The sequence below is a fragment of the Pinus tabuliformis genome, chromosome Q (assembly GCF_031772625.1).
Source record: "Pinus tabuliformis cultivar Carrire ecotype Pingquan chromosome Q, CPIR1, whole genome shotgun sequence".
In the NCBI taxonomy this organism is placed as follows: Eukaryota; Viridiplantae; Streptophyta; class Pinopsida; order Pinales; family Pinaceae; genus Pinus; species Pinus tabuliformis.
Genome location: NC_142296.1, coordinates 399,554,188 through 399,581,378, shown reverse-complemented (window position 1 = coordinate 399,581,378; position 27,191 = coordinate 399,554,188). Strand labels below are relative to the sequence as shown.

Below are 27,191 nucleotides of genomic sequence, written 5' to 3'. Positions count from 1 at the left end.
GGGAGTGCAGGAGGTGTGCGCCGTTACTGAACCTTTGGGAAAGGTTCTTCGGTTAGTTGATGGTGAGAAGCCCACAATGGGCTATTTGTATGAGGCCATGGACAGGGCAAAAGAATCCATTTGGGCCTACTATGATGATAAGGGAGATGAGGGGTTTCAGAGACAACTCCTCCTATGGGAAGTGATTGATGAACGATGGAACAACACACTCCATCGTCTCATTCATGCAGCTGGATTTTCCTGAACCCCACATTTTTTTACGCATGTGGGTTCGTATTTGATGCTAAGATCATGGATGGATTCTTAACTTGTGTCCAGAGGATGGTGCGATCTCCAACAGAACATATAGAAATCTCTAAAGAAATTGAGACATATAGGATGGCAGATGACACATTTGGCTTTGACATGGCTGTGACTGATAGGACGATTAAAATGCCAGGTATTTTCTAGTTTGTTTCAAATTTCATTGTCTCTTCAAATTCCATTTTTTTCTTATGTTTATTTAAAATTTTATTTGTAATTTTGTTGTAGATGCATGGTGGAGAATGTATGGTGCCAGGGTATCCCTTTTGCAAAAGCTTGCCATTCTGATCCTCAGCCAAACATGTAGCTCCTCAGGATGTGAGCGCAACTGGAGTGTATTTGAAAAAATACACAACAAGAAGCGCAACAGGTTAACACTTAAAAATTTAAAATATTGCAAATTTCCAAATAAATTTTTGAATTCATTAAACAATATTTTTTTTTTATAATTATTATTTCATGATCTTTGTACAGGTTGGAGTCCCAGCGCCTTAATGACATGGTCTACGTCTACTACAATCTTCGATTGTGGGTGAGGCAACTTGAGAGGACACTTGATATGGAGGCCATCTCATTGGATGGGATTGACACCATTGCTGCATGGAGGGTTGAGTCCGAGAGGCCTCTCATGGAGTCTGCTGATGATTGGTTAGTGCAGGATGTAGTGGAGGAGGAGGAGGAAGAGGAGGAGGAGGAGTTGGAGCAACAGGAGGAGGAGGTGACACCACCTGCCTGGGCTACCCTTGCCACTAGTAGAGGATGTGGTCTACCTCCTATAGCTCCTACTTCTAGTTCTTCAGCTTCTAGAGCACAACAGACTCCACTGCCAACTCCACCAGCACCAACATCTACATCTAGAGGGAAAGGGAAAGCTATGGCATTTTCTCGCAAGAGGGGCAGAGGAAATCAATAGTATTAGACTTTAGTTATTTTGTTCATTTCATTGTATATGACATTATGACTCATGAGATACATTATTATATTTTTTGTTGATATTTTGAGGCTGAGTTGGGACTCAGGAGTCGGGGCTTGTTATCCAGGACATGATTAACTGTTATGTGTGATTTTAGCACTAGAAATGATATTAAACATCTTATATATTAGTTATTTTATCATATTTATGTGTCAATGTATTTATTTTATGTTGTAGATGGTTTAGATATTAAAAAAATTGAAAAAAATGAATATTTTTGTACCAAACGATTTTTTCCCAATTATTACGATTTTTTTCGATTTTTTCCCCGCGCCGAAATTATCTCGATAATGATTAGTGCAACATTGATTGGAATAGCATCTAAAGTGTGACAAAATATATGCACCCATTCCTGTTGTGGCTCTTCACCCCATGCTTCAGTCCACCGTGCCAAATGCTCACGCGGACCATCCTTCCCACTGTATTTTTCATTCATACGGGTATTAGCGTATCCAAACCTCAGCTTCATCATTCGCCTATATTCCTTCCAGTCAACAAAGATATCCATATGCGTACCCCACCAATGGGTAGACGTAGCGTGTAGTGCCAGATCAAGTGCCTGGAATCGATGTTCCTCGGGCACTTCCCTGTCAAACTCATCTAAAAATAGATTAACATCATTCAAACCATCATAATGCGGGAGATTCCTTACCTCCGTAGATACTCAACACAACGATTTTGACTTCATATTGCAACATAGCGTAGAAACTTCATGCAACCTATTCTGCCAGTGCTCAAGCTCTTCATCTGAATTTGAGGTACAGGAGCTATCTCTATCCCACGTGATCCGTCCATCTGCAGTGGGATTGATCCAATCTTCGTCGCACACAGTAATCTTGTATATTTGATCTAAGTCATCTTCCTCCACATAGTCACAAACCAGTTCAGTGTACCGCGCTCCTTCAACAGGATCCAGTGGTGCGATAACCCTAAGCGCCTTCTTCTCAAATGTCATCCTTCGCTTCTTCAGATTAATTACTGCATCCATGTCAAAGGCCCAATCAATTCCTAGTAGCACAGGGTAAGGATTGTTGTCATCCACTATTTCAATTACTTCAAAATCAGCCAAAGCGCTTGCTCCTTCAATGTCTACTGTTACCCCATACAGGCGCCCCATAGGAATGATCTTTTGTTGATTGGCCATGCATAGCTATATAGGAGACCATTGTAGTGTAGGTCTCCCCATCCTTTCCCATGTCTGCTTCGGTAGTACATTTGCATCAGATCCCAGATCTAAGATGACTTGATCCATTTCATATTCTCCAATCTGCGCGGTCAGCCTCATCTCACACCCTATTTGCTTCTTATGTTTACCCAGTTTCCTCACAGCGCGCTGTTTTGAAGGAATCTTAATTTTTCCCATACAATTGTCGATTAGCTCCTGGAGCCCTTCCACTGCCTTCTTATCTCTTAACAACTTCATACAAGTTTTCAGAAAAGTGGCTAATAGCGAGGGATCCACGTCCTGCACTTCATTGTTTTCAGCCAACTTCTCTTGACTCCCCGACATAAAAGCTTTTGCAAAATTCTTCTTGGCCTCCATAAAAGTTTCTCTAGCCTGATTGAGGTCAAACCCGACTTCCTTTTCGGCAGCCTTGTGCACCCATCCTTCAGTCTCTGGCTGCTTTCCTTTATCTTCTCTTGTGGCCATACCACTGCGCGTTACGATATTAATATTGTGATCTTCTTTGCAAGGCTCCGCCCTCATCATCTGGATGTTTTGCGTAGGCTGTTGCGTCTTTTTCTCTTGCATCTTAGCTATCAACACTGGGCAATCTTCTATCACATGATCAAATTGTTTGCAATATTGACAAGATGGATGCGTTGGGTTCTGACAGTCGCGTGCGAAATGACCTGCTTCGCCACAGTTGTAACAAATGATTTGTCCACGACCTCTGCCAGCCCCTCCTCCTCTTCCTCTTCCATGGCCTTGAAATCCTCCGCGTGCTGTACTCGCGCCCTGATCTTGAGGCCGATTTTCTGCTTGCATTCGATATGTAGGGGTCTATTCCATCATCAATTCATAGCTTCGGCAGTTTCACTCATCATGTCCAACTGTTTACAGAAACTACAAAACAATTGTTGCGGTGTTTGAACAAACTTCTGCAAGAGGCGACAATTATCAGTTGTGTGCTTCCTAGTTATATGACAGATAGCACACCATAATGGTACTCCTGTGCTCGGTCCTGCAATGTTTTCAGGTTTCAGAGGCACATGACCTCCTCCAATCAGGTAATTCTGATAAACATGGCAGTGATCCTTATCATGTCCCTTGTCTTTGCATTTTATACACCAGACTTCAGCGCACACCTCTGGCTGAGCTTCCTTCCCTGTCTTCAAGCTTTGCAACTCCATGTGCAGGCTTGCCAGTTGTGACTGAATCTGTTGTACTCCAACATTCGTATCTTGCACTAGCGAGGCTTCTAACCTCATCGCAATCTCCATAGCCTCCGCTTGTGTTCCTATCTTTTGCTGTGATAATGGTAGTCTCAGATGAGGCAACAATGAAGCAATGTACCAGTCTCTGTGTTGATCATCTGTGATCTTCATATTAGCCTGCTGGATTAGGCATTTTAGCCTTTGATCGAAATCCCATGAGGACTCGTTTACCCTTTGTTGTATTTCCTTGAACTTGGTTATAGACTGCGTCTGAGACTTGGAATTTTTAAACTCACTGTTTAGCGCCTGCTGAGTCTTTACCATCGTCGTGCCAAGTCTATCTTAACAAAACTTGATATACCAAGTCAGTGCCCTATCCTACAGTGCTGTGACCAGCTGTGCTGTCTTTATACTATCATCAGTGATCTGCTGCGTTGTCCACACAACATTTGCAACGAACCAGAATTGTTTGGGGTCTTTGCTTCCCACCCCTTTAAAGATCGACATCTTCATTGCGTTTGCTATGTTGAATGGTTGGTGCGGAGGTGGAGGTGGAGATGAGGGTGTAGGTGTATGCAGCGGAGGTGGGGGTGGAGGTGGAGTGGATGGATGAGGTATCCTCGGGATACCTTGACTTACTATCTATTGCGCACTTCGCGGTGTATTCAGAATAGTTCCTTCGTCATCGCTAGAAGAGGATCCTAATAACGGACTGTATTCAGAGCTTGATTCTCTGTTCCTTCTAAAGGGTTTTCTGCTTCGCGTAGTTCCAAACATCAAGGTAATGGTATAACCCTTTTTTCACACAACAACATCTTCGCTATAACTGATGGTCATGTCAATCGTGAGCTCAGTGACGAATCCTCCTAAGATACGATCAATCCAGTGATCAACAACCCGCGCGATGTTATTTTTTGAAGCTTCCAGGCGCTTCACCAACTCTGGAGTCCACACAATAGGGTCGTCAAGCCTCCACGTACCCTGACTGTCCACTAATTTAGACAGCCACTCGTGCAATTCGCAAGGGAAGAAACAGAAAAAGGCTTTGGTTTCGTCTGTGTACAAGTATCTATTCAACCACTGTTCCTTGGATAACCGCGGGTTTTTGTTCTCCTGAGCTGCAAACGCATGCAACTTTTGATCGAGCCACTTTTCGATTTCCTTCTTAGTAGAGAACCACTTATTCGACATCATACATTCCTTAGATAGATCCCACTTCCGGCAACAGAACCATTTGTTGGCTTGATGGGGCTTGACCTAGGTTCAGCTTTAACTGCGCCAACAAACAAAACCCTAACTGTTGGCCCTTTCGACACCAACCCGTGTAGCATAGGTTGCAGTCTCACTTGAAGCAATATTGGGGGATGCTAGAACTAGGTTTCTGCATCCAGAGGCCTGTGCGATGTGTTCTTGCAGCTTTTATGGCTTAGACCTACGTTTGCGCAACTCTAACCCTTCCGAACAAATAACTACTGCAAATCTATCTAAACGACTTTCAGATCTTCGCGAAGGCATCTAACTACTCTTAACATGCAAAAAGATTACAAATGCACTAGTTTCGCGCAGTAAATAAGCATTAATTCATATGAAACATATCTTAGAGCGAAGATGCATAAACTTTGCAAAATTAAATAATAAGGCATAGATGCATCAGAAACATCTCAAAATAGTCTTTATTAAGTATAAACGTTCAATTACAGACTTCTTATCCTGACGCACTCAGCTGCAGGGGCGCACGCACTTAGCTTGCAGACTTACCAAGGTCCTCGTGCATTCAACTGCAGGAGCCTTCCCCTTTCGCCTACGTACAAGAAACAAACCTTTCCTGCCTTAGCACCTTGCCCTTACAATGATTCTTCACTAATCGATTGATTCTTAGACTTGCTATGAATCATTTATTTATAGCATTTTCTTTACAATACCATGGTTTGCGGACAATGGGCGGGTCTCAAAACAACTCTATCACCTACCCAACTAAGGGACTAAAGCCCCTTTGACTTCTACTAGCTTCGCGCTCTGCTTCCACTTTTCGCAGAGACTTTAATTACAAAAGATATTACAAAATTTTCCCAAAACTTAACAAAATTGACCAAGGGACCCCATCCCAATAGATGTTATTTCTCCTAGGGTGAGGGTTTGTTTATAATTAATTGGAAAAGCAAAATTTTCATTTTACATGCATTTTCCATCCCTAGTTTATGGCTAACATCTAGGTTTTTAGTGTTGTTATTTGTTTTTTAACCAAAAAAAAAATCTTTTTCCATTTTGCATGTTATTTTCCAAAATTTAGGGTTTATCTTGTGCCATATCAAAAAGTGCAATATCTTTCATGAGCTCTTGTTTATATGCAATTATGCAAAATTGGTCATTCAAGAAACCATCAAAAGAACTTGTTTTCATACATCTTTTGACGTTAAATCTCCTATGAAAGAAGTCGCCAGGGTTTAAATAGAAGTGAATTAGGCTTTCACCCTCTTTATCCAAGTTCTTCCATCACCTTTAAAACTTATCTCTTTTCTTTATGTCTTGGTAACTAGGGTTAGGGTTTGTTCTAAATCTGCATTTTATAGCAATTTTACATCTATATGTTATTATTCTATTGGTAGGAATTGCGTTTAATAAATTTGAAAAGGCAAAATCTAGCATGTAATGCATGTTTTACCCCTAATAAGAGGGATGACATCTAGATATTTATTGTTGTTACATGCATTTTCATTCATTAAAAACCCATAGTTGAATTATCCCTTGCTTACCTCTTTAACAACCTTTAATCCTTTGTTGATCTTATCATTTGGAGGCTTAACTTATCTTAGCCTTCAATGTTTTTTCTGTACCTTCTCTCATAACCACTAGACTCTTATCATTATTGAAGACATTTCTAGGTGATATATTTGCAAGTTCCTTAGATAAGATAAAACAATTTTGTTAATGTAAATATCCAATGAATGACCATACATAGGTCAATGGGACTGAAGGATACAAATAGTACGAGCACTGTGTGGGAGTGCAAATGCAACTCCTAGAAAAATGTCAAACCTAAATCTAGGATAGAATGAAATGAAGTAAAAGATAATGAAATAATAGGATAGCCTCATAAAAATGTATATTACTGGATCATGTAGAAGGCTAAGTGAATAGGTCCAAGGTTGGAGGTCGATGATGTGAAGAATGCTTGAGTTTGATAGCCAACGACAAGGGGGGCGACAATGGCATTGGCTCGTTATTGGAGTCCCCTAGATCCAACGAGGAGTTTGGTTGCATGATCTCGTGGGGGATGCAGGAGTGAGGGATACTCCTAACATTCGAGGCCAAAGGAAAGAAGCTCTAGATAAGTCTCTGGTTGCTTCATTGAGGCTGGGAATGAACCTGTGGGGGGGAAGGGGGGGGTCTGGGGAGAGCCTTGTTTGGGAACCATCTGGTACCAAACCCTCCAACGATTTGAGTGTGAGTGAATTGATGTTTTTGTTCGACACCTCAGTAATGGTCTCGAGGGTATTGGTTGTTGGCCCAAAGGAGGGTGGGGGGGGGGGGGGGGGGGGCTAAGGGGAGAATAGAGGTCTCACTACTCTACTATTTGGAATACCTTGGAACATAGATCATCTTTTTTTGCTTCAATCAATCGGGTCAACATGAAAGTATGATATGATTGTCTGAATTGTCCTTGAGTGAGGCGGGGTATGCAATATTTGAGATCTGTGTCTAAATATCTCCTTGATGAAGAGGGTTGGGTATCCTTGGTCGGGATATCGGAAGAAGGTAAAGAGGGATCCTTTGGAATCTCTATATAGGCAATGATATTGTCCTCTAATCTCATAGTAAATGGGGCACCGAAAATGAGGTGCATCTCGGTCTTCGGTTCTTATAGGTGGCATAGCTGATAGACCCTATTCAGATCGTTACATATGGTGGATGGGGAGAGGAGCCCTGTTCGTAGCCCATGCGAGGACAATGATGGAGCACACAAGGAAAAGTCATGCTGCATGCGAGGACAATCATGCACCATGTAAGATAAATCTTGGCCTAGTACAAAAGAAGACGTGGCACATGCGAGGATAATCATGGGCAAGCAAGGAAAGTCATGACTCATGCGAGGATAGCCATCAGTATGCAAGGAAAGTCATGGAGTTGGAGATTTCAAACTGTGAAGGAAATACCTTCCTCACTAAGAGGGAGAGTTGGAATTTGGGTAACTCGAAAGGTATTTCCCAGAGAAGGAAACCTACCAAAAGTGAGTTGGTTGGGTAAGTTACCCAAGTGGTTGGGGTTTTGACCCAAAGTTGTGGGTTTGTACCCAAGTCAGTTAATTGTTTATTCTAATTTATGGTTAAAGGGTTGAATGGGCAAAATGTTGAAGGACCAAGGGTTCCCTAGATAACCTTGAGTCTAGGAACCTTCTTGTCAAAGCATATTCCTTAAACCTAAACTCAAGAATCCCCTTAGCCCTTCTTAGAGAGCTGATCACCTTGCTTCTCAAGCAAGTAAGCTATCTATTTGAGCCTCTCTTGTGAATAGGCTTTAGGAATCACTCCTTATCCGATCATTGATCTATTCATCATTGCGATTCCTCCTATACAGGGACTCCTCCCATCGATGAAAGTCCGTAATGGTTAGGGAGCCTTAGTTGAGGTGACAGTGGGCTATCGCTCCATTGTTGTCCCTTGACCTAGTAGTTTCTCCATAGGATCCCCTCTTAGTTTTGAAGAATCTAGGGCAATTCATGGTTTGTGATCCTTCTTGAACTTATTAATAACGTTTATGATGTCTTTCTCTTTTTCTTCATTATGTTAGTGTATTCTTCAAACAACTATCAAAAGAAAATCAATAGTAGAACAAATACATAGTATGTTGGCTCCAAGCCAGGGCAAAACCTCTCCTCTTGAGAGTAAACCCTTGAATCTCTTCTTATAGATGTTTAGTGAATGAATACCAAGACCCTTGACAAAATTTTGACTAAAGATTATCTCCAATTTGCTTGTCACTATCCCTTGCACTATTCAGTTTTCATTTCACAGTCACTGGTCTTTATAACACTACACTCCTTACTGTTTCAGCCTCCTTATACCTTCGCCTTCTCCCACAATTCACTACTTGGCTAACCCAGATCTTCACTTTAGCTTGCATGACATATTGTTTTACACAGTGTATTGATTACTCCGCTATACTGGTTGTGATGGGGCTGTCTTATGCGAGGGAGGATAGAATATCCAAGCTTCACTGAGAGACAGAGCGAGAGACAGTCTTCACCATGAAATAGCTTATGTTCTGGGCTTCTCCGAGAGACATACTTCACCGAGACTGTGTTCTGAGTTTCACCGAGAGTTAGATTAGTATCCGAGCTTAACCGAGAGGAAGACTATTATCTGAGCTTCACCGAGAGGAAGGTATGTCATTGTATTTTTTCTTCACCGCTTCTTCAGAGATTGATTCGAAGTTCTGCCTTTGTACTGCCACTTCATGCGTTATATATATGGGCCAGCGTCATACATTAGGCCGACATGTGAACCATAAGCTAGGTCGACATATCAAGGAGATCACTGTCTTTATGAAGCCGACTTGCAAGGGATAGTGACACTTGTTTGGAGCGTAGATCTTTTGACAATACTTATGTTAAGACACCAAACCCTAAAGACATTAAGAAAATGCCTTTGACCTATGGTAAGCATATCTTTCTCATGACATCCATGATACAAGAAATAATAATTTTTTCTTTTGTTTACATAATATTTACAAGTCATAATGAAAACCGAACCTAGTTACATTTTCTTCAACACTTAGGACCCCTGCTAGTTTGAATGGTAATAGTTCTCTTTCTTGTCTCTTGTTATCAATTTCATTTGCCATCTAATAAGTGTTGTTTCACTAAATGATCTTTGCTTATCTCACCTGTCTATGTAAGTGAAGAATACCTTGAAAACACTATTGGCATTGTGAGATCTTGCTTTAAGATTGTCATTGTTTCATTGAAAATTTCTTAGTGTTTCATTAATAATTGTCATAAGCTAATAATCTTGTGCTCAAGTATATATTTCATATCTGGTTAAAAGCATATTGGCAATTTATTTCTTGAAGCATATTGATATCATTGTCTCTCTTGAAGCAATTGCATTTGCATCCTTATTCATGTCTAGCTTTTCATTTGTTAAACATTACCTCCAAGCATAAGCTTGGTTGAAAGAAAGATAGGACAACCTTCTCCACCATTCAATTTGAGAAGTTAGACCCCCATTCACGGTTAACATAGGTGACCTTGCAGTTCTCTTGTGGGCAATCCCTTGTAGGAACGGAGGCACTTGGGTGGTTAGAACTCCTGGGGAGGTATCGTTAATGAGGCCTTACCTTCCTTCCCCAACAGTTCTCTCTACAACCTTTTTTATGACTAGCTTCAAAACAGTTGAGGAGAAGGCTTCACCTAGACTAGGCATACGACTAAAATCAACCAAGATTTTGCACTTCACCTAGTTTAGTTTTGCATCTCACCTATCTAACTTTTTCTCTTCTTGCAACATTGTTATTATTGTGACTTGAGACATCCATTTGCAAGTTTCTTAATTCTCATTGAGCATTGTTAAGGCATTGGTCTATCATATTTATCTTGTATCTGCCTCATTGATCCTAATTGAATCCATCTTAAAACACATTGCTAATAAATATTCACACTTGCTCTATTCATAATCAAGTTACACTAATAATAATTGCCTTGCCTTAGATCTCCTAGACTTGTTGCCTCAACAAGTTTTCCTTCATCAATCATCCTTAGGGTCTACCCCCCTTGACTTAGCTAGGAGAGAGTCTAAACATAGTGAGTAGGGATCAAAGTCACAACCCCTACTCTGAGCGTTGCACCTTAGGTGTACACTTCAGGTGACAACAGTACCAAAGAAGGAACATATAGAAAAATTTATGTTAGCTTCAGAGGGAGCTCAAAATGATTATAGTAGAATATGTCTTAGTGTAAAAGAGAGTTGGCCTCTGAATTTGACATGAAGGATCTTGGCTTGATGCATTACTCTTTGGGGTTGGAAGTCTGACAGAACCTTAGTGAAATCCTTCTTAGACAAGGAAAATATGTCATCAATATCCCTCAGAAGTTTGGCATGATGAAGTGCAAGTCTATGGCAACTCCGATGGTGACGAACCTGAAAAAGATGGGAGATTTTGAGTTCGACCTAGTGGGTTTGTCCATATACTGGAAATTGATTATATCATTGGTGTATTTGGTAAATACCAGGCTAGATATTTGCTTTGCGGCAAACACCTTGAGCTAGTTCCATATGGAATCGAGACATGAGCATATATTGAAATATTTGCATGGTACAATTGATTACCATTTGAGATATGCTTTGAATGGTGAGATACAACTGCAGGGATATACAGACTTTGACTGGGCAGGGAGTGCAGATGACAGGAAGAGTACATCTCATGTATGTTTCAGTTTGGGTTCTGCTATGATATCCTAGATGAGCAGGAAATAGAAATTTGTTGCACTCAGTATTGTAGAAGCAACGTATATTGCAACTTGTTTGGCATGTTGTGAGGGAGTATGGCTTCGAAAGCTACTCTTTGGATTGTTCGACCAGATGCTAGAACCGATTGTGCTATTCTATGATGATCAAAGTTGTGTGAAGCTGACAGATAATCCAATGTTTCATGATAAGACAAAGCATATCAAAATCAAGTACCACTACATCGTGATATGGTACAAAAAGGAGTGGTGAGGCTCCAATATATCTCTACTAATGAGCAGATGACTGACATTCTCAAAAAGCCTCTATCTCGAGCAAAGTTTGTATACTTCAGAGACAAGCTTGGACTACTAGTGAACTCCTCTATTAGTGAGAGGGAGCATTGATGTGACATGAACAGGGGCATAGCTCGAACTATTGGTAACAACAGGAGCTTGGCTCGCACTGTTGATGGGTGGACAATAGTGGTATGGCTCGTACTGTTGGTAACAACAGGAGCTTGGCCCAGATTGTTGATGGGTGGACAATAGGGATATGGCTTGGATTGTTGGCAACAACAGGAGCTTTGCCCACACTATTGATGGGTGGACAACAGGGTTATAGCTCGAGCTATTGGTGAGAATAAGAGCATGACCTGAACCGTTGGTGAGATAGCATGGGGGACAAACATTCTTGAAAGGAATGGTCTCCGAGGCTTGAACACTTGTGGAGTGGGTGCCTTTTCAACATCATGGCCCTTTGGATTGGGACATGGGTTTTCCTAGGGTTTGACCATGGGGGATGGCAACCTTGAACTAGTCAAAGTACCATGAGGTGAGGCACCCATCGGATCACGGTGAATAGTTGAGTAAGTACCATCGGATCATGGTGTGGTACATATTGATGATGATGCTGATGTAGGTGAAGGGCATTGACCTAGATAAAGATGCTATCAATGAGATTTACCTTTCTTTTTAGAAAGATCATGTATACAAAAAACATCTGGATAGTCATTATGAATACCTCCCTAGCTAAGAGGGAGTGTTGAAGAATGTAGCTATGGTTGGTCTTCATAATCCTTGATGTATTTATAATACTATGTAAAAACACGAAAGAAAATTAAATTTTAAATTAGAAGAAAGAAAATTAAAAGAAAATAAATCAACAAACCACCTAAAATTAAGATCCTTGAAAATAGCTCATACTCACGTAAATAACATATTTACCATAAGTTACTACCCACTTCGCATAAAATATGGGATAAGGAACATGATGTAAATAAATTTGCTTACCAAGAGTTACTGCCCACCATTATTTACATGTTCTTCAACACTTTAACAAATATGAGTAAAAATGTAAATGTGCAGACTTACTAGAATTTAATTTACAAAGAGACGTGATCTAATTTACAAAGAGACATGTCTCTTGGGTATCTTGAGTATAAAATACACTTGAAACTTTTCATTTTATACATTCACTTATCGCTCACATATTTCTTTCTCTTACACGTGATCTCACATATCCTAAGTTTTCAACACTGTGATCTCTACTTTCTTTTCATTGTTATTGGCTGAATTTCTGAAGTGTGATTGCTTGATAAAGATAAAAGAACTATAATATATATTCACAAGTAATTAGTAATTACCATAGTTCAGAAATAGTGTTTGTGTCCATTGCACTCTATTTTTCAATAGACAGAGGAGAGAGAAAGGGTCAATAGGTGCCCTGTTGACTTCTGGACTTTCTGAAAATTTTGATGAGTGCCCTGTACATTGGGCCATGGGGTCTTCAGGTTCTGCTTGGTATAACCTAGCAGATAATAGTGCCCTCATGCAGTAACAAATTGAACCAATATTAACAATGACGATATTCTTCTGCCAGCTTCAATGTATTTAACCATTAAAATGAGGAATAGGATGATCGAATTTCATGGTTTTGCTGGCCAAAGATTGTTTGTGTTGCAAATATTTCAATTGCTTGAGATTTCTGATAAGGAATTATACTGTTATAGTTTTCTTCTTATTTTGGCATGCTAAATCCGTTTGTAAGAATCTCATTTGATACATCCAAGGATTAACCTGTTAGAGATGATTACTATTGTAGGAAAGTAATTACTGCTAGTGTACATGTTTTGGAAGGTAGACTGGAAGTTTTAGTATTTCAAGATGTTAACAATATGGACAGATTCTCCACTAATTGCTGGTTTAATCTGTGACTTAATTCAGTCTCCTAGTGAAGCAGAGGCAGAGTGTGCATCTTTGTGCAAAACTGGAAAAGTGCGTCTTCTTAACCCTCCAGTTATTTAGAAACTTTTAAGTTTTATTATTTTTGATTGGCTGTTTGTATTAATGTAATTGTCAGAACTTCTTTATACATGTTGCAGATTGATGCTGTAGCTTCTGAAGATCTGGATGCACTAGCCTTTGGAACTCCAAGATTTCTTCGGCATTTCGTGACACAAGGCTCAAAAAAAATTCCTGTAATGGAGTTTAATTTGCCAATGGTACGACAGAAATGTTTTGTTGGGCTTGTGGGTATATAACCTTTATTTTAGAATATAATGGAAGATAAGAGGACTCCTGTTAATAGGGATGGGCAAACCCATTTGTGCATACACCTAGAAAATTTATAGTAATGGGCTTGCAATGTCACATGTTGAAGGATATTATTCTGATAATTTTATGTTTTGGATGTTTTGAAATACAACAGACCAGTTTAAATGGCATCTCTTCACTAAAACAAGAAAGATAAATCGTTTGTTGTACTTAATGATATGTAACAGGCATTGGAGCAGCTGAATCTTAACATGGACCAGTTTGTGGACTTGTGCATCCTTTGTGGGTGTAACTATTGTGATACCATTAGAGGTAACTTGAATTGAAAATGTTAATTTGTCAGTCGCGCCCGATATGTATTTTTTTAACCATGGAATGTTATATTCCTTAACATTATGGCATATTTCAGTTATTTTGTTTTGTTTCTGTTTCTTGCTATATGTAAATTGGCTATGGCTAAAGAATCAAAACGCACAGACTATGCAGATTCTTGTTTGAAATAGAGAGCATGCTATTGATTGGTCTCCTTCACAACCTCCAACCACAGCTTCAGATGCATGTACATTGACAGAAAAAATGATCAATAGCATTCAATGCAAATTAAGTTTGGTGGTAATTGGTGATCATCCATGATATTGGGAAATTTGGCTGAGGGCATGAACCATGCCCATCATTGGACCCTCTGTGTAGTAAGTCATACAGGCAGTGCCATTTGATATTTTTCCCGATAAACTACGTGACAAGTCAGACATGGTCCTGGATTGTGGATTTGTAGCTTCATATCCCTACCATGATCATCATCACTCATAAAGTTATAGAGAAAAGTGAAGCCTATTGACCCTCAAATGTGCTATACCCATTGAAGGATTGATGCCCTACTAGAATTAATGATGTTGTTGACCCCCAAAGCTGGTAACCCATTAAAAGCCCTGAAAAACCACCACAACAAACATATCAAATAATGTTGTTGTTGTTGATGTTTGTAGCTCGGGCAGGTACTTCCACATAGGCCTAAGTGTCTAGGCATGTGAAAGTCGCCTAATTGACCCTTAACCTTAGCAGTTACCTTAATTATTAAAGTAATTGAATTTTATAAGATAAAGTGAATTAATCTAATGAAATGCAAATGTTGTTTGCATTAGTGAAATAAATGAATTTCAATTGTTGATCTCAAGTAATGTTGAGATCTAATTTCAATTGTCTATCATTTTGGAGATTAGGGCTGTGGATTTGTTAATAACTCCGTAGCAAACAGTTCCTGTTTGTATTTGAAGACTATATTTGTAAATTTATATAGATGTATTGACACATATTAAGAATTTACAGAATGATTGAATATTACAATGAGGTTTCCCATTATAAATACCTAGGCGGGGTGACTTTTCACTAATTACCCTCTGTGTAGTAAGTCATACAGGCAGTGCCATTTGATGTTTTTCCCGATAAACTATGTGACAAGTCAGACATGGTCCTGGATTGTGGATTTGTAGCTCCATATCCCTACCATGATCATCATCACTCATAAAGTTATAGAGAAAAGTGAAGCCTATTGACCCTCAAATGTGCTATACCCATTGAAGGATTGATGCCCTACTAGAATTAATAATGTTGTTGACCCCCAAAGTTGGTAACCCATTAAAAGCCCTGAAAAATCACCACAACAAACATATCAAATAATGTTGCTGATGTTGATGTTTGTAGCTCGGGCAGGTACTTCTGCATAGGCCTAAGTATCTAGGCATGTGAAAGTCGCCTAATTGACCCTTAACCTTAGCAATTACTTTAATTATTAAAGTAATTGAATTTTATAAGATAAAGTGAATTAATCTAATGAAATGCAAATGTTACTTGCATTAGTGAAATAAATGAATTTCAATTGTTGATCTCAAGTAATGTTGAGATCTAATTTCAATTGTCTATCACTTTGGCAATTAGGGTTGTGAATTTGTTAATAACTCCGTAGCAAACAGTTCCTGTTTGTATTTGAAGACTATATTTGTAAATTTATATAAATGTAGTGACATATATTAATAATTTACAGAATGATTGAATATTACAATGAGGTTTCCCATTATAAATACCTAGGCGGGGTGACTTTTCACTAATGGACATGTCTTTATAATCAAACATTTCATTTCATTAACTAATTAACTTATCATTATTTACTATATTAGTAATATTTATTATTATTATGTTCATAACATTGCCATCCCATAAAAATTTGCTTTGTCCTTAAAGCAAGGGTAATTAGGGATGTTGTATGCAAAAACTTTTTATTACCTAGGATGAGTCCTCTTCTGAAATTAGGTGCTAATCTCTTTCCTTGAAAACAACATTAACTTGATCGGCTTTATAAAATTGTATGTTGTCACTAACATCAACATCATTTTACCTTTTCAAAGAGTAAATTCTAAATTCTAATGATAATGCTCCGATTCATTTAATACTATTTTTCCTTTGTGAACTATATTAACCCAACTTTTATTAATATAGCCATTAGCCTAACCATATTACTCTAACATTGATGCTCGTGGTTCATGTTAAATATCAAAAAATTGCAATGTTTGATGCTTGGATACAATCCACTCTTTGGATTTGATAATGGCACCACAAACCTTGGATGATGTCACTCTATCATATGGATTTGATGTAATGCTTTTTATAATCCAAAATTCACCACGCTAGGGTTTTATATGGTTTCCCTTTTTGTAACGCTTCTAGATCAATGTAGCATATACTGACATGAGGGAGGCACTGGTTAGGCAGGGGCTCCATCCAGGTCTTCAAGGTCGATAGACCCCCTCATTCGATAAAATACGCCTGCACAGGTTTCTTAGAAAGAACACCTTGCATCTTCCGTAACATCAACAAGTTCGTGACAACATGCTCACCTTTTTTGTTCAACTCCACATCTTTTTCAGTTGCAACTTCAAGCCTAGCTATGGATTCTTGAATTTCAATGCTGAATTTCTTGGTGGCTTCTGCTTCTTCTTTCATCGATTTTTTGGGTTTTTTTAATGGGATTCTTGAATTTCATTGTCTTCATTGAGCAAATTCTACTTATCCATTCATGTTTGTTTTGGTTTAATCTTGTGTGAATGTTTTTAGCATCATGACTGTTAGGCTTGTCAACACTGACGAGCATCTCTACGCTTAGAAGAGAGGATTTAGGTTTTGTGCTCATGCACAATATGATTTTAGTTTTGCAATTTAATTCTCTTGGTCTTTGTTGGGCGTTGTGGATTGCAGATTTCTTTCTTTGAGATCTTGGTCCTCATTACTATTGAGCCTCTTTTTGCGTAGCATGGATGATCTATTCTTTGTGTGCATGTGGGGTTTTGTTTTCGATTGATTGTCATTAATTTTTGTGGGCCGTTGTTCAGCAATGGAATATTGCAGGATGGGCTGATTGTACTTTTCTCCGATGGCAAATTCGATTTTAGGTGCCAACTCTAGTGTTTTAACTTTTAATATCCTTTGGCCATTTTGTAATTAATTGTTTGATTTCTTGTAGCAATTCTTTTCTTGATTCCTTGATTTCCTTTAATTCATTGAAAAATGTCATGGTTTCCCTAATTTTAGGATCTAAAAATATAATGGTAGCCCCTAAACTTGGCTTTGATATCAATTTAACGAACAACTCTTGTTTGTATTTGAAAATTGAAGACAATTTATTTGTAAATTTGTATAAATGTATTGATTATAAACAATTGGTAGAATGATTGAATATTACAATGAGCCCCCCATTATAAATACCTAGGCGGGGGGTGCCTTTCACTAATGGGCATTTTTTTTTGATACGACACTTCTTTTTATTGACTAATTAACTTATCATTATCTATTATATTATTATTATTACATTCATAACAAACTCAAACTTATAAAGGGAAGGCTAAGCTAAGGGTGAAGACCTAAGTCACATGATATGGGGACACGAGACCTGGAGGACACAAAAATACGAGTATCCTACACGTGATACAATGACCCCTTGGAACATTACACGGACACATTATATATTATGTGTTAAAAAATATAACAAATTAGTGAATTACACATAAAAAATGAAATCTATAAAACATTTACATGATGATGATACAAATTCAATCATATAACTAATGCATATGACAAAAATAGCATTGAGTGCAATTTAATAGTGAACCAAAAATATATCAAAAGAGAGGCCCAAAATTGGCCTACAAAGTTTTAGTTTTTGTAGCATTGGGTGTGTTCTAACCACGAAATTTGGTGGAGAATAATGAGATCTCCAAAATCCAGAGATCGTTTCTGGAAATTCCGCCTAGAAGTGTCTCAATTAGATTATTAACCAATTTTTAAATATTTCCTAAGTCTAAACTTAGGAAATATGGTTAATTAATCAATATTAATTGAGATAAGGTGAGAATCATCTAGAAACTCACACGGATCGATCCATAAATGATTTGAGCCATTGATTAAGAACTAATCTTGGCAGTTGGAGTCCCAACAGGAAGATATAAGAAGGGATCGATGTGGTGATAGAGAATACACTAGTGCAAATACTTAGTTTCCTAGGCAGTTTGATTTTCTAAGAGGCAGAGATTTAGCAGGGAAGATAGAGCCAGAGGATGAGTAGCAGGTAGTAGAGAGAGTAGCAGCATTCCAGGTGGAAGTATTCTAGTCTTGGGAAGAGGTAGTGAGAGGAAGGCCGAATTCCCTAGAGGATTTGGGCAAGCACTACGCAGAGGGTGACATAGATTTTCAGTGTAAGGTTAAGGAGGCAATTTCGGTGGCAGAAATTAGTTGTGGGGTGAGAGAAAATTCTCACAATAATTTTGCCAGTATTTTCCTTAGATTAGTTTGCCTGTAGGCCCAAAAACCCTACAACAGATGCGAGCTTCGGACCTTGTAATTTTGGACCCTTTGCGAACCTTAGTTGTCGTCCCTGCCTCAAACCTGTGTGAGCCAGTCAATGAAGAAGAGAAGAAGATGCTTGGTGATGTCCAAATGAGTTTGAGGTCACTTGTCTTTATAGGCTTCCAAGGGTGTCCAATTTGCTTTAGCGCCGATCGTGTTCAAATGTGCATATGTGGGCTTTTCTTCAAAAGTACACTCTCCCTTATCCAATTTAAGTGATCTTTAGGGCAATTTTGGTCCTCTCGAAAAGAGGAATTCAATGCCATCATCATCTCCATCAAATGAGCTGTCCAAAGTGGAATTTAACCGTAGTTGCATATTTTTAACAAGAGGAAGGCCAGAGGCCAACGCTAGGCCTAGGATGGGCAACAATTAGGGCTAGAGGCCTTGTAGGCCCGTGACAAGGCCTCAAAGGAAGGCCGAGAAGGAGAGGAGACCCCACAAGGGGTTGCGACCAAGGATAGGGAGGCCGAGAGACCCGCGGCCAAGGCAAGGAGGCCACAAGGGCCTATTGCAAGCCTTAAGAGAGCTACGTTCAATGGAGAACAGTCCTGTAGGGACTGCGACCTATAGAGATGAGGTTGTGGGGCCCACGATAGAGGAGAAAAGGGGTTACGACAAGTTGAAGGAGGGCTGACGAAGGAGGGATAGGCTCACAACAAGGCCTAAGGGCCACGACTAGGGTAGCGGATCAACCAAGAGGGAAATGAAGGTTGCGACTAAGGAGAAAGAAGCCTACGATAGGCTTAAAAGATCTAAAAATTACTTGAAACCCCTGCAAAAATTCAAATTTACTTCAAATCTTCAAAATTGCTCCAAAATTGTCACAAAATCTTCCTTTAGGGCTAGTGTCTTCCTTCCTTGCTTGGACGTTGAGCTTGGAGAGAGATAGAGGGTAGATATTGTCTTCCTAGGCCTAGATCTGCCTCTAGAAACCCCAACGAAATTTTCTAAGGCTAGAAATCCTTGAAACCCTTCCAAAATTTCAGATTTGCTTGAGAGATCACCTGCACAAATGAGATAAAAATAATTTCCAAAAAACTTCAATATATACAAAATTCAAAATAAAATCCTAAACCCCAACTTTTGCAAAAAACAAGGGTTAGAAAATATTTACAAAGTTTATTTTACAAAATTATATACAAAATATCTACAAATATACAATGCTTGTAAAATAGATTTTTTTGAGAAAATTAACTCTGAATAATGGATCAATGTATTTTTCCAATAGATTAATATTGGCCACACCCTTTAACGAAGTAAGAATGCCATATAAATTTCCCTGAGCCCAAACAAGGTCGGCCCGTGCCCACAGTATGTGAACTTGGAGCCCAAGGGCTAGTGTACCTGCAGATCTCTATAATCTTTCTCAAGAAAAATTGTTAGATCATATAATGAATCAGATCACCTATGATAAATCCAAAATTTACCAATAGAATGCTCCTATCATTGACAAATGAAATAACAATTCATATAGCACTGAAACACAATATAGGATTAACACATAACTAGCATGTACATGGATCAATGATACAAGGACACCATGGACTGAACCCCAAATTCTTTTATTATGATATCAAACGTTCCCAACAGAGCAATGGCTTAATACCAACGTTACAAATTTACATAGTTCAGAACTAGAGTCATCATCATTGTGACTTGAGAAGCAAATGGCTTCTAATTTATAGAAAAATCCCTCCAAGTGGAACAATGGTGGCTAGTTGGCTTATCCTCGTCAAAATAATGTCGAGCGTTGATTATTGCTTGATGATCTTTTAATCTCCACTGTCAAAAATATTTATTTTGAGGAAATTTCGAATTTTTCATAAAACCCATTTTTTATTAATCCAAAAATTAATTTTTTGGATTAATTTCCTCAAAGTTTTGACTTTGATTTAACCACCAAGGTCCAAGGGCTTAATTTTTCTTAAAAAATCCATTTTTTTCCTTGGTGGGGTCCTCCAAATATTAACTTCTTTTTGACCCACGAATTTTTCTAGTCATTTTCCACTTGGAGAAGATTAATTTCTCTAAAATTAATTTTGACTCTAAATTAATTAATTTTCTGGCTTAGGATTTAATTTTATTTTTGCCGGAAAAATTAATTAGTTGACACGAGGGGATTAATTATTTTTTCCACCCTCAAATATTTTAACCATGGTGTCTAAGTATGAGGGACCATGCACTAAAATATTTTTTACATCAGATATTACAAATTCAACCCTCAAAGGGGGAATACCTATTCGTTATAGACCTTCATAATAATTACCCAATTCTACAACACAATATGATCTAGTAGACCAAGTGATTTGTAATAAAATAATTTAGCCAAATAGCTTAAATTATTCCCAAACCACTTTTACAAAGACTCGATATAACACTAGGACTCACCTAAGATTTTGTCAATAAATTCCACCCTAGCTTTGGGGTTTAAGCTAGAAGAAAAGCTCTGTTGATTATTCGTGTTTAGAAACACACATAATGCGGTGAGGTTAAAAAACCTCCTAGGATGAAATTCGTCGCCAAAATCAAAGGCTTACCTAGGTGTTGTTACATAATTAAACGGTCATACTAGCATCATTTACATTACAACTTGCAGAAATTGGGTTTACAATGATATAAGAACTGGCTGGCTGATGATTATGATTGTTGAAAAATTTTGTACACCGCTTCCTTGGAGATGTGATAAAATGTGTGCAACAGACTCAAAAATAATTCCTTTTACATTATACAAAAGCCCAAGAAGGGTCTAATAAAAATGACATTGACTCTAATGGCTTAAGACAAAACTTGGAAGCCTTCAATGGGACTTTGACCTAGAAAACATTGACCCAAGCATGAAACCCATGCTTTAATAAGTCATTTTTCTTTAATAATAAATTTTCTTTTGACAAGTATAATTATGAAGACCGATACTAGTTACATTCTTCAACATTGCCCTGGTTTGGAGCCTAATACTTGTTTCCATTGTCTTTACTATTTTTGTTCTTGATAATTGTTTGATAAGAAAATCTAATAAAGAAACATAAGAAGATAAATAAAGTTCACAAGCAATTATTAAGGTTAAGGAGAATTTGATTTAGTAGCTGCCCTACTACATTCTCCAACATGGTTTCAAAGCTAAGGTGAACAAGATAAGGCATCTAGGAAGATTATCTTGAAGGGTTTGCTTGTCAAAGGAATCATTTGCAAAAGGACACAAAGAAAGAAGAAGAAGATCTATTGACTTGGAAGAAAGAGAACTACATCAAGATTTCATTGAAGAAGACCACATCATCAAACTCTCATTAAAGGAAGGAAGGAGATTTTTTTATTGAAGATTCTCTAGTGCATCATCTTGAAGAAGAGGAAGCATCAAGGAATCTTGGGATCATCATTCACTCTTTGAAGTTGTTCGAAGACACCATTGTTGAAGGCATCCTAGAAGTCATCATTCTAGGGCATCGTTGAAGTATCCTTGAAGGTCTTGAAAACATCAAGATAATTGGAGACATCATCAAAAGGAAGGACTCTTGGTTGACAATTAAGTATTATATTGTCTTCTATGTCTCAATCTATAGATCATATGACTACATTTTGCAGGGAAAGAAACAAGCTTGTTGCATCAACAAACATCCTAGCATGGAAGAAAAGGTTTGACTTGGCACTCACGAAAAATGAAGTCATGGAATAAGTCCTTGGTGAAGTAGCTGTACCAGACAAAGAGAACACTCAAGAGTTACAAAGTACAAGAAGAGAGAAGTGAGGGCGCAAAGAATCATTGTTGAATCTATAAAAGATCATCTTGTTCCCTTTGTTGCTGATTTGAAGACATCCAAGGCTATGTATGGTAAGTTGGTAAAGATGTACTCTATAAGTACATCAGGTCAAAATATTTCCTTGAGGTATCAACTGTATAGAATAAGGAAGTCAAAGGATGAAGACATGGCTAGTTATCTCATGAAGATCTCATAGATAAGAGACCAATTGAATGCGTTACCACCTGATTGGAGTAGTTTTGCAACTAGTATCTGTTATAAAATCAGAAAGGAAGAAAGATTTTCTTGTCTTGACAATTACTTGTGAAAATTCTTGTATTCTTATTAACTTCTTTTATGTTCCTTTCATCAACTATCAAATCAAAAGCATCAATATTAGTTACACCAAATATTGGCACTTGGCCAGGGCAAAACCCATATGAAGGGGAAAACCCAGTCAAACTCTTCTACTAGTATATTCAAATCAAATTGAGACAATCCAAGACCTTAGACCTAGACAAAGAACCTCCTTCTATCCACCAAGTCAACCTCCAAGATGATTAACCAAACACCAAAAGTCAACTCCTGTCAAACTGCATAAAAACTGCATCCAATATAAAATTTTGGCCGTACTGCAACAAAATTTTGGCCTTGCTTTAGATCTGTAATTTTGGCTCTCTCTATAGCTACAAAATCTTGCAGTGTGAAGTAGAAACAAGAGAAAAGATGGTCTTCTTCTTTTGCTAGGGTTCCTGTTTCTTCATTCTAGGGTTTCTCCTTCTTTTCTTGAAATTTCACTCTTTTCTCCTTCTCCTGCAACTGCAGATCGAACTTGCTTTGTTTGGTATGCCAAATGAGGTCAAGTAGTTGCCAATATATAGTGGTTCGAGGCTCCTATTGAGGCCAACTTGACTTCTTTGAGGCCGACTTGGTGAAGGAGGCCTATTTGACTCAATTTACATCAAAAATAATTTTCTTTCTTGATATACAAAGCCCAAGAAGGGTCTATTACATGATGACATGGACAATGACTCATGACATAAACCCTAGAAGCCTACAATGGAGGCTTTGACCTAGAAATCAATAAGGTATGAAACCCATGCTAATAAATAATTTTCTTTTATAAATAACTTTTCTTTTTCTTTCTTTTAACAAATACATTACATCATGACTCAAATACCATTATGAAGACCGACACTAGTTAGATTCTTCAACGCTTCCTCTTAACTAGTGAGGTATTCATAATTATACATATATATAGGTACAATGATAAACTCAAAATGATATGCTCTATGAAGAGTCATAGCATTTGCGATGCTAAAGATTAGATACTTGACCAAGGTATCTAACCAGTTGGGACTAATGTGTTATCCAAACTTCTGCCACTATAGGTACCATCAAGCTTCAACTCTAACACCAACCCACAGGGATCTAGGTATCGTATCCAAGGTTGGAGCTCCACAAGACCAACGATACCCTCCCTCTTCGGGATCTGGACATCATCACAGGCCGGCCAGATGTCCTCCCAAGCATCATACAGGCACACAACCTAAGATGCTTCATCTCTCCTATTAACTAAATTAGATATATCCACCAGTCCAAGCATGCTTCTAAATATTCGAACTTCTTATGGAGAGATCTTGCACAATCACAACCCCAATTAGTAACAAACTTTCAATATATATATGTGTGTGTGTTAGCACAAACCTCCGAGGTCTTCAATCATTCTGATGCTGCTTCAGGTCATCACAATATCCAAACTTATCTCTATGGAAACTTCTTTCTTTAATTTCTTTAGTAGCACCAACCTCAACTTCAACACTTTTTCAACATATCCAAGTTTTGTTTGCAACTTTATCAATTAAGAACAATCAACTGTAGTGCTTTAGCTATTCTCCGATCTTATTCTTTCCTTATCGATATTCTTCATATTTCCAAGATCATGTCCTCTTATGGAGGATATACACTTTCCTTCATCCAAGCTCCCTCTCAACTTAGGGAGATCAACAACTTTATTCTTTCAACTATACAAGCTCTTTCTTTTTGCATCATCATATTATCGAAGAACTTTGATTTTCCAAAACTTCATTCCTTCATATGGCAACAAGGTTATCTTTCAATCATCAATGTAGACTTTAATGTTATCAGGGTTCTTACAACTCCCTCTTTCCATCATGCTCAACATTATCATCAATTTATCAACAAGTATGAGGTAGGCAATCATCTTCAACATCTTGAAGATTATGTACCTGCAAATCTTATCAACAAGTATACATGAGCATGAAGTTAACTTTATCAATATAGGGCTAGTATGTGTTAAAATTGGCAACTAGGGCCAAACTCCACATGGGTCATCTTATTTATGACAACTGATATTTTTCTTGGATTCCTCTCTTCGAGAGGTGTAGGATTTTGATTTAAAGATCATCCGATTTCGACATGTACAAATGAAGTTATGAATTTTCAGAATTTATTTTGATTATGGACAAATTGTCAAGGTCGTCCAGTAAACTTATGTAGGCTCAGAAGCCCAACAGTCACGTCTATTCATCCTCAACGTTGCATATAAATAGAAGGTGACTTAGCCTCATTTGGACACACTCATCTTCACACTTTTCTTTCTCTCTCCTCATTGATTGGGTACGGATTTTTGGGCCTCTCTCTCTCCACACGTCCGAAAATTCAAGAGCGAATGTAAGTATTAGGCTCCAAGCTAGGGCAATGTTGAAGAATGTAACTAGTATCAGTCTTCATAATTATACTTGTCAAAAGAAAATTTATTATTAAAGAAAAATGACTTATTAAAGCATGGGTTTCATGCTTGGGTCAATGTTTTCTAGGTCAAAGTTTCTATTGAAGGCTTCCAAGTTTTGTCTTGAGCCGTTAGAGTCAATGTCATTTTTATTAGACCCTTCTTGGGATTTTGTATAATGTAAAAAGAATTATTTTTGAGTCTGTTGCACCCATTTTATCACATCTCCAAGGAAGCAATGTACAAAATTTTTCAACAATCATAATCATCAGCCAGCCAGTTTTTATATCATTGTAAACCCAATTTCTGCAAGTTGTAATGTAAATGATGCTAGTATGACCGTTTAATTATGTAACAACACCTAGGTAAGCCTTTGATTTTGGCGACGGATTTCATCCTAGGAGGTTTCTTAACCTCAATGCATTATGTGTGTTTCTAAACACGAATAATCGACAGAGTTTTTTCTCTAGCTTAAACCCGAAAGCTAGGGTGGAATTTATTGACAAAGTCTTAGGTGAGTCGTAGTGTTATATCGAGTCGTTGTAAAAGGTGGTTTGGGAATAATTTAAGCTATTTGGCTAAGATATTTTATTACAAATCACTTGGTCTACTAGATCATATTGTTTTGTAGAATTGGGTAATTATTATGAAGGTCTATAACGAATAGGTATTCCCCCTTTGAGGGTTGAGGATGTAAAAAACATTTTAGTACATGGTCCCTCATACTTAGACACCATGGTTAAAATATTTGAGGGTGGAAAAAATAATTAATCCCCTCTTGTGTCAACTAATTAATTTTTCAGGCAAAAATAAAATTAAATCCTAAGCCAGAAGATTAATTAATTTAGAGTCAAAATTAATTCTAGATAACTCACATTGCCTAGAAAGTGGGTCTAATTGAGCCATCTTGCCTCCCTCTACCTCTAGGAAGCTGATCCAGCCTTTGGGAAGTTGATTCGACCTTCGAAAACTGAATCAACCCTCTCAGGGAAACTCGTTCAACAATTTCTAGCTGTTGAAGTTTCTAAGTTTACTTAGTTTAGAAACCCTTCATGCACTTTTTCTGATTTATTCCTACCTACTTGTTATTTTTCTTTAACAAGTTATTTACAAAGTAAATACTGAAAATAAACACTAGTGCATGCTCAACATATTACAGATCAACAACTAAAAGAAACAAGAACAAACACACCACATGATACCATTATTTTTGAATCAATATCCCCGGAAAAACCCAATGTGGGAAAACCGGTGCAGCTATCTGAGGGTTTTCTTATTAAGCAATATCAGAGTACAAACTAGGTGCCGAAACTGGCCTACCCAACAGAGAATTTCCTTTGCAGCTATACCTCACAGTTTGAGAGAAATCTCCTGACTGAAACCCTAGAAAATCCTTTCGGCAGCTCCTCAGCACAAAACTGCTCCTGCAACTCCAGTGTCTGCCCAATCTGGACTGCGCCAGCCCTTCTCTGTCTCACGCTGGCCCTGTGTCAACCTTTCTTGGCCTGCGTCAACCCCAGGAGGCCCTGCGTCAGCTCTGGGAGCCTTTGCGTCAGCTACGCTGGCCCTTCTGGTGCTCTGCGTAGTACTTGGTTGCCTCTGCGTAGCCTTGCGTGAGCCCTTGCTGGCTCTACGTCTCTCTCTTTGGATACTGCGCTGCTCTCTCGACACAATCTCTGCCTTCTCTGTTTCTCTGTACTCAATGCCCCTCAGCTGCTCTCCTCATCACTGATTCTATCTTTCTTAGCAAACCCCGCTCTAGAGAATAGAATGACTGATCACTCTGGTGTATTCTCCAAGTGACCCTCAAGCCTCCTCTTATATTTTTCCTATTGTCATATCAACGGCCGAGATTAAGTCCCTAATCAACAGCTAAGATTAGATCTGGCTTGATCCATGTCTTTTGGACCATTCTAACACAGATTCATATTAATACACATTGATATTTTATTTTCCCTAAGTTTAGACTTAGGGATCCATTAAAAATATTAATTATTTTAAAATCTCCTGATCTGTTTAGAAACTGCCCAAACCCTTTTTGGGTATTGGAGATCTCATGTGCCCCAAACTCTCCACCAAAATTCGTGGCTAGAGCACATCCGATGCTACCCCAAATCAACACATTTCTTATTGTAAGTTGCCAAATTATGCTTTCAA

General features: G+C 38.3%; 1 protein-coding gene across 7 annotated transcripts in view; it reads left to right on the top strand.

Annotated features, from left to right (window-relative positions):
* The window catches only part of LOC149219881 (flap endonuclease 1-B-like), a 345,427-nt gene that overhangs the window by 224,700 nt on the left and 93,536 nt on the right, over nucleotides 1-27,191 (top strand). For all 7 annotated transcript variants that reach the window (XM_089384510.1, XM_089384509.1, XM_089384508.1 and 4 more), the window contains 3 exons: nucleotides 13,323-13,373; nucleotides 13,481-13,600; nucleotides 13,880-13,964. In XM_089384510.1, the coding sequence (XP_089240636.1) occupies nucleotides 13,323-13,373; nucleotides 13,481-13,600; nucleotides 13,880-13,964 (256 nt within the window). The remainder of the gene's footprint in view (nucleotides 1-13,322; nucleotides 13,374-13,480; nucleotides 13,601-13,879; nucleotides 13,965-27,191) is intronic.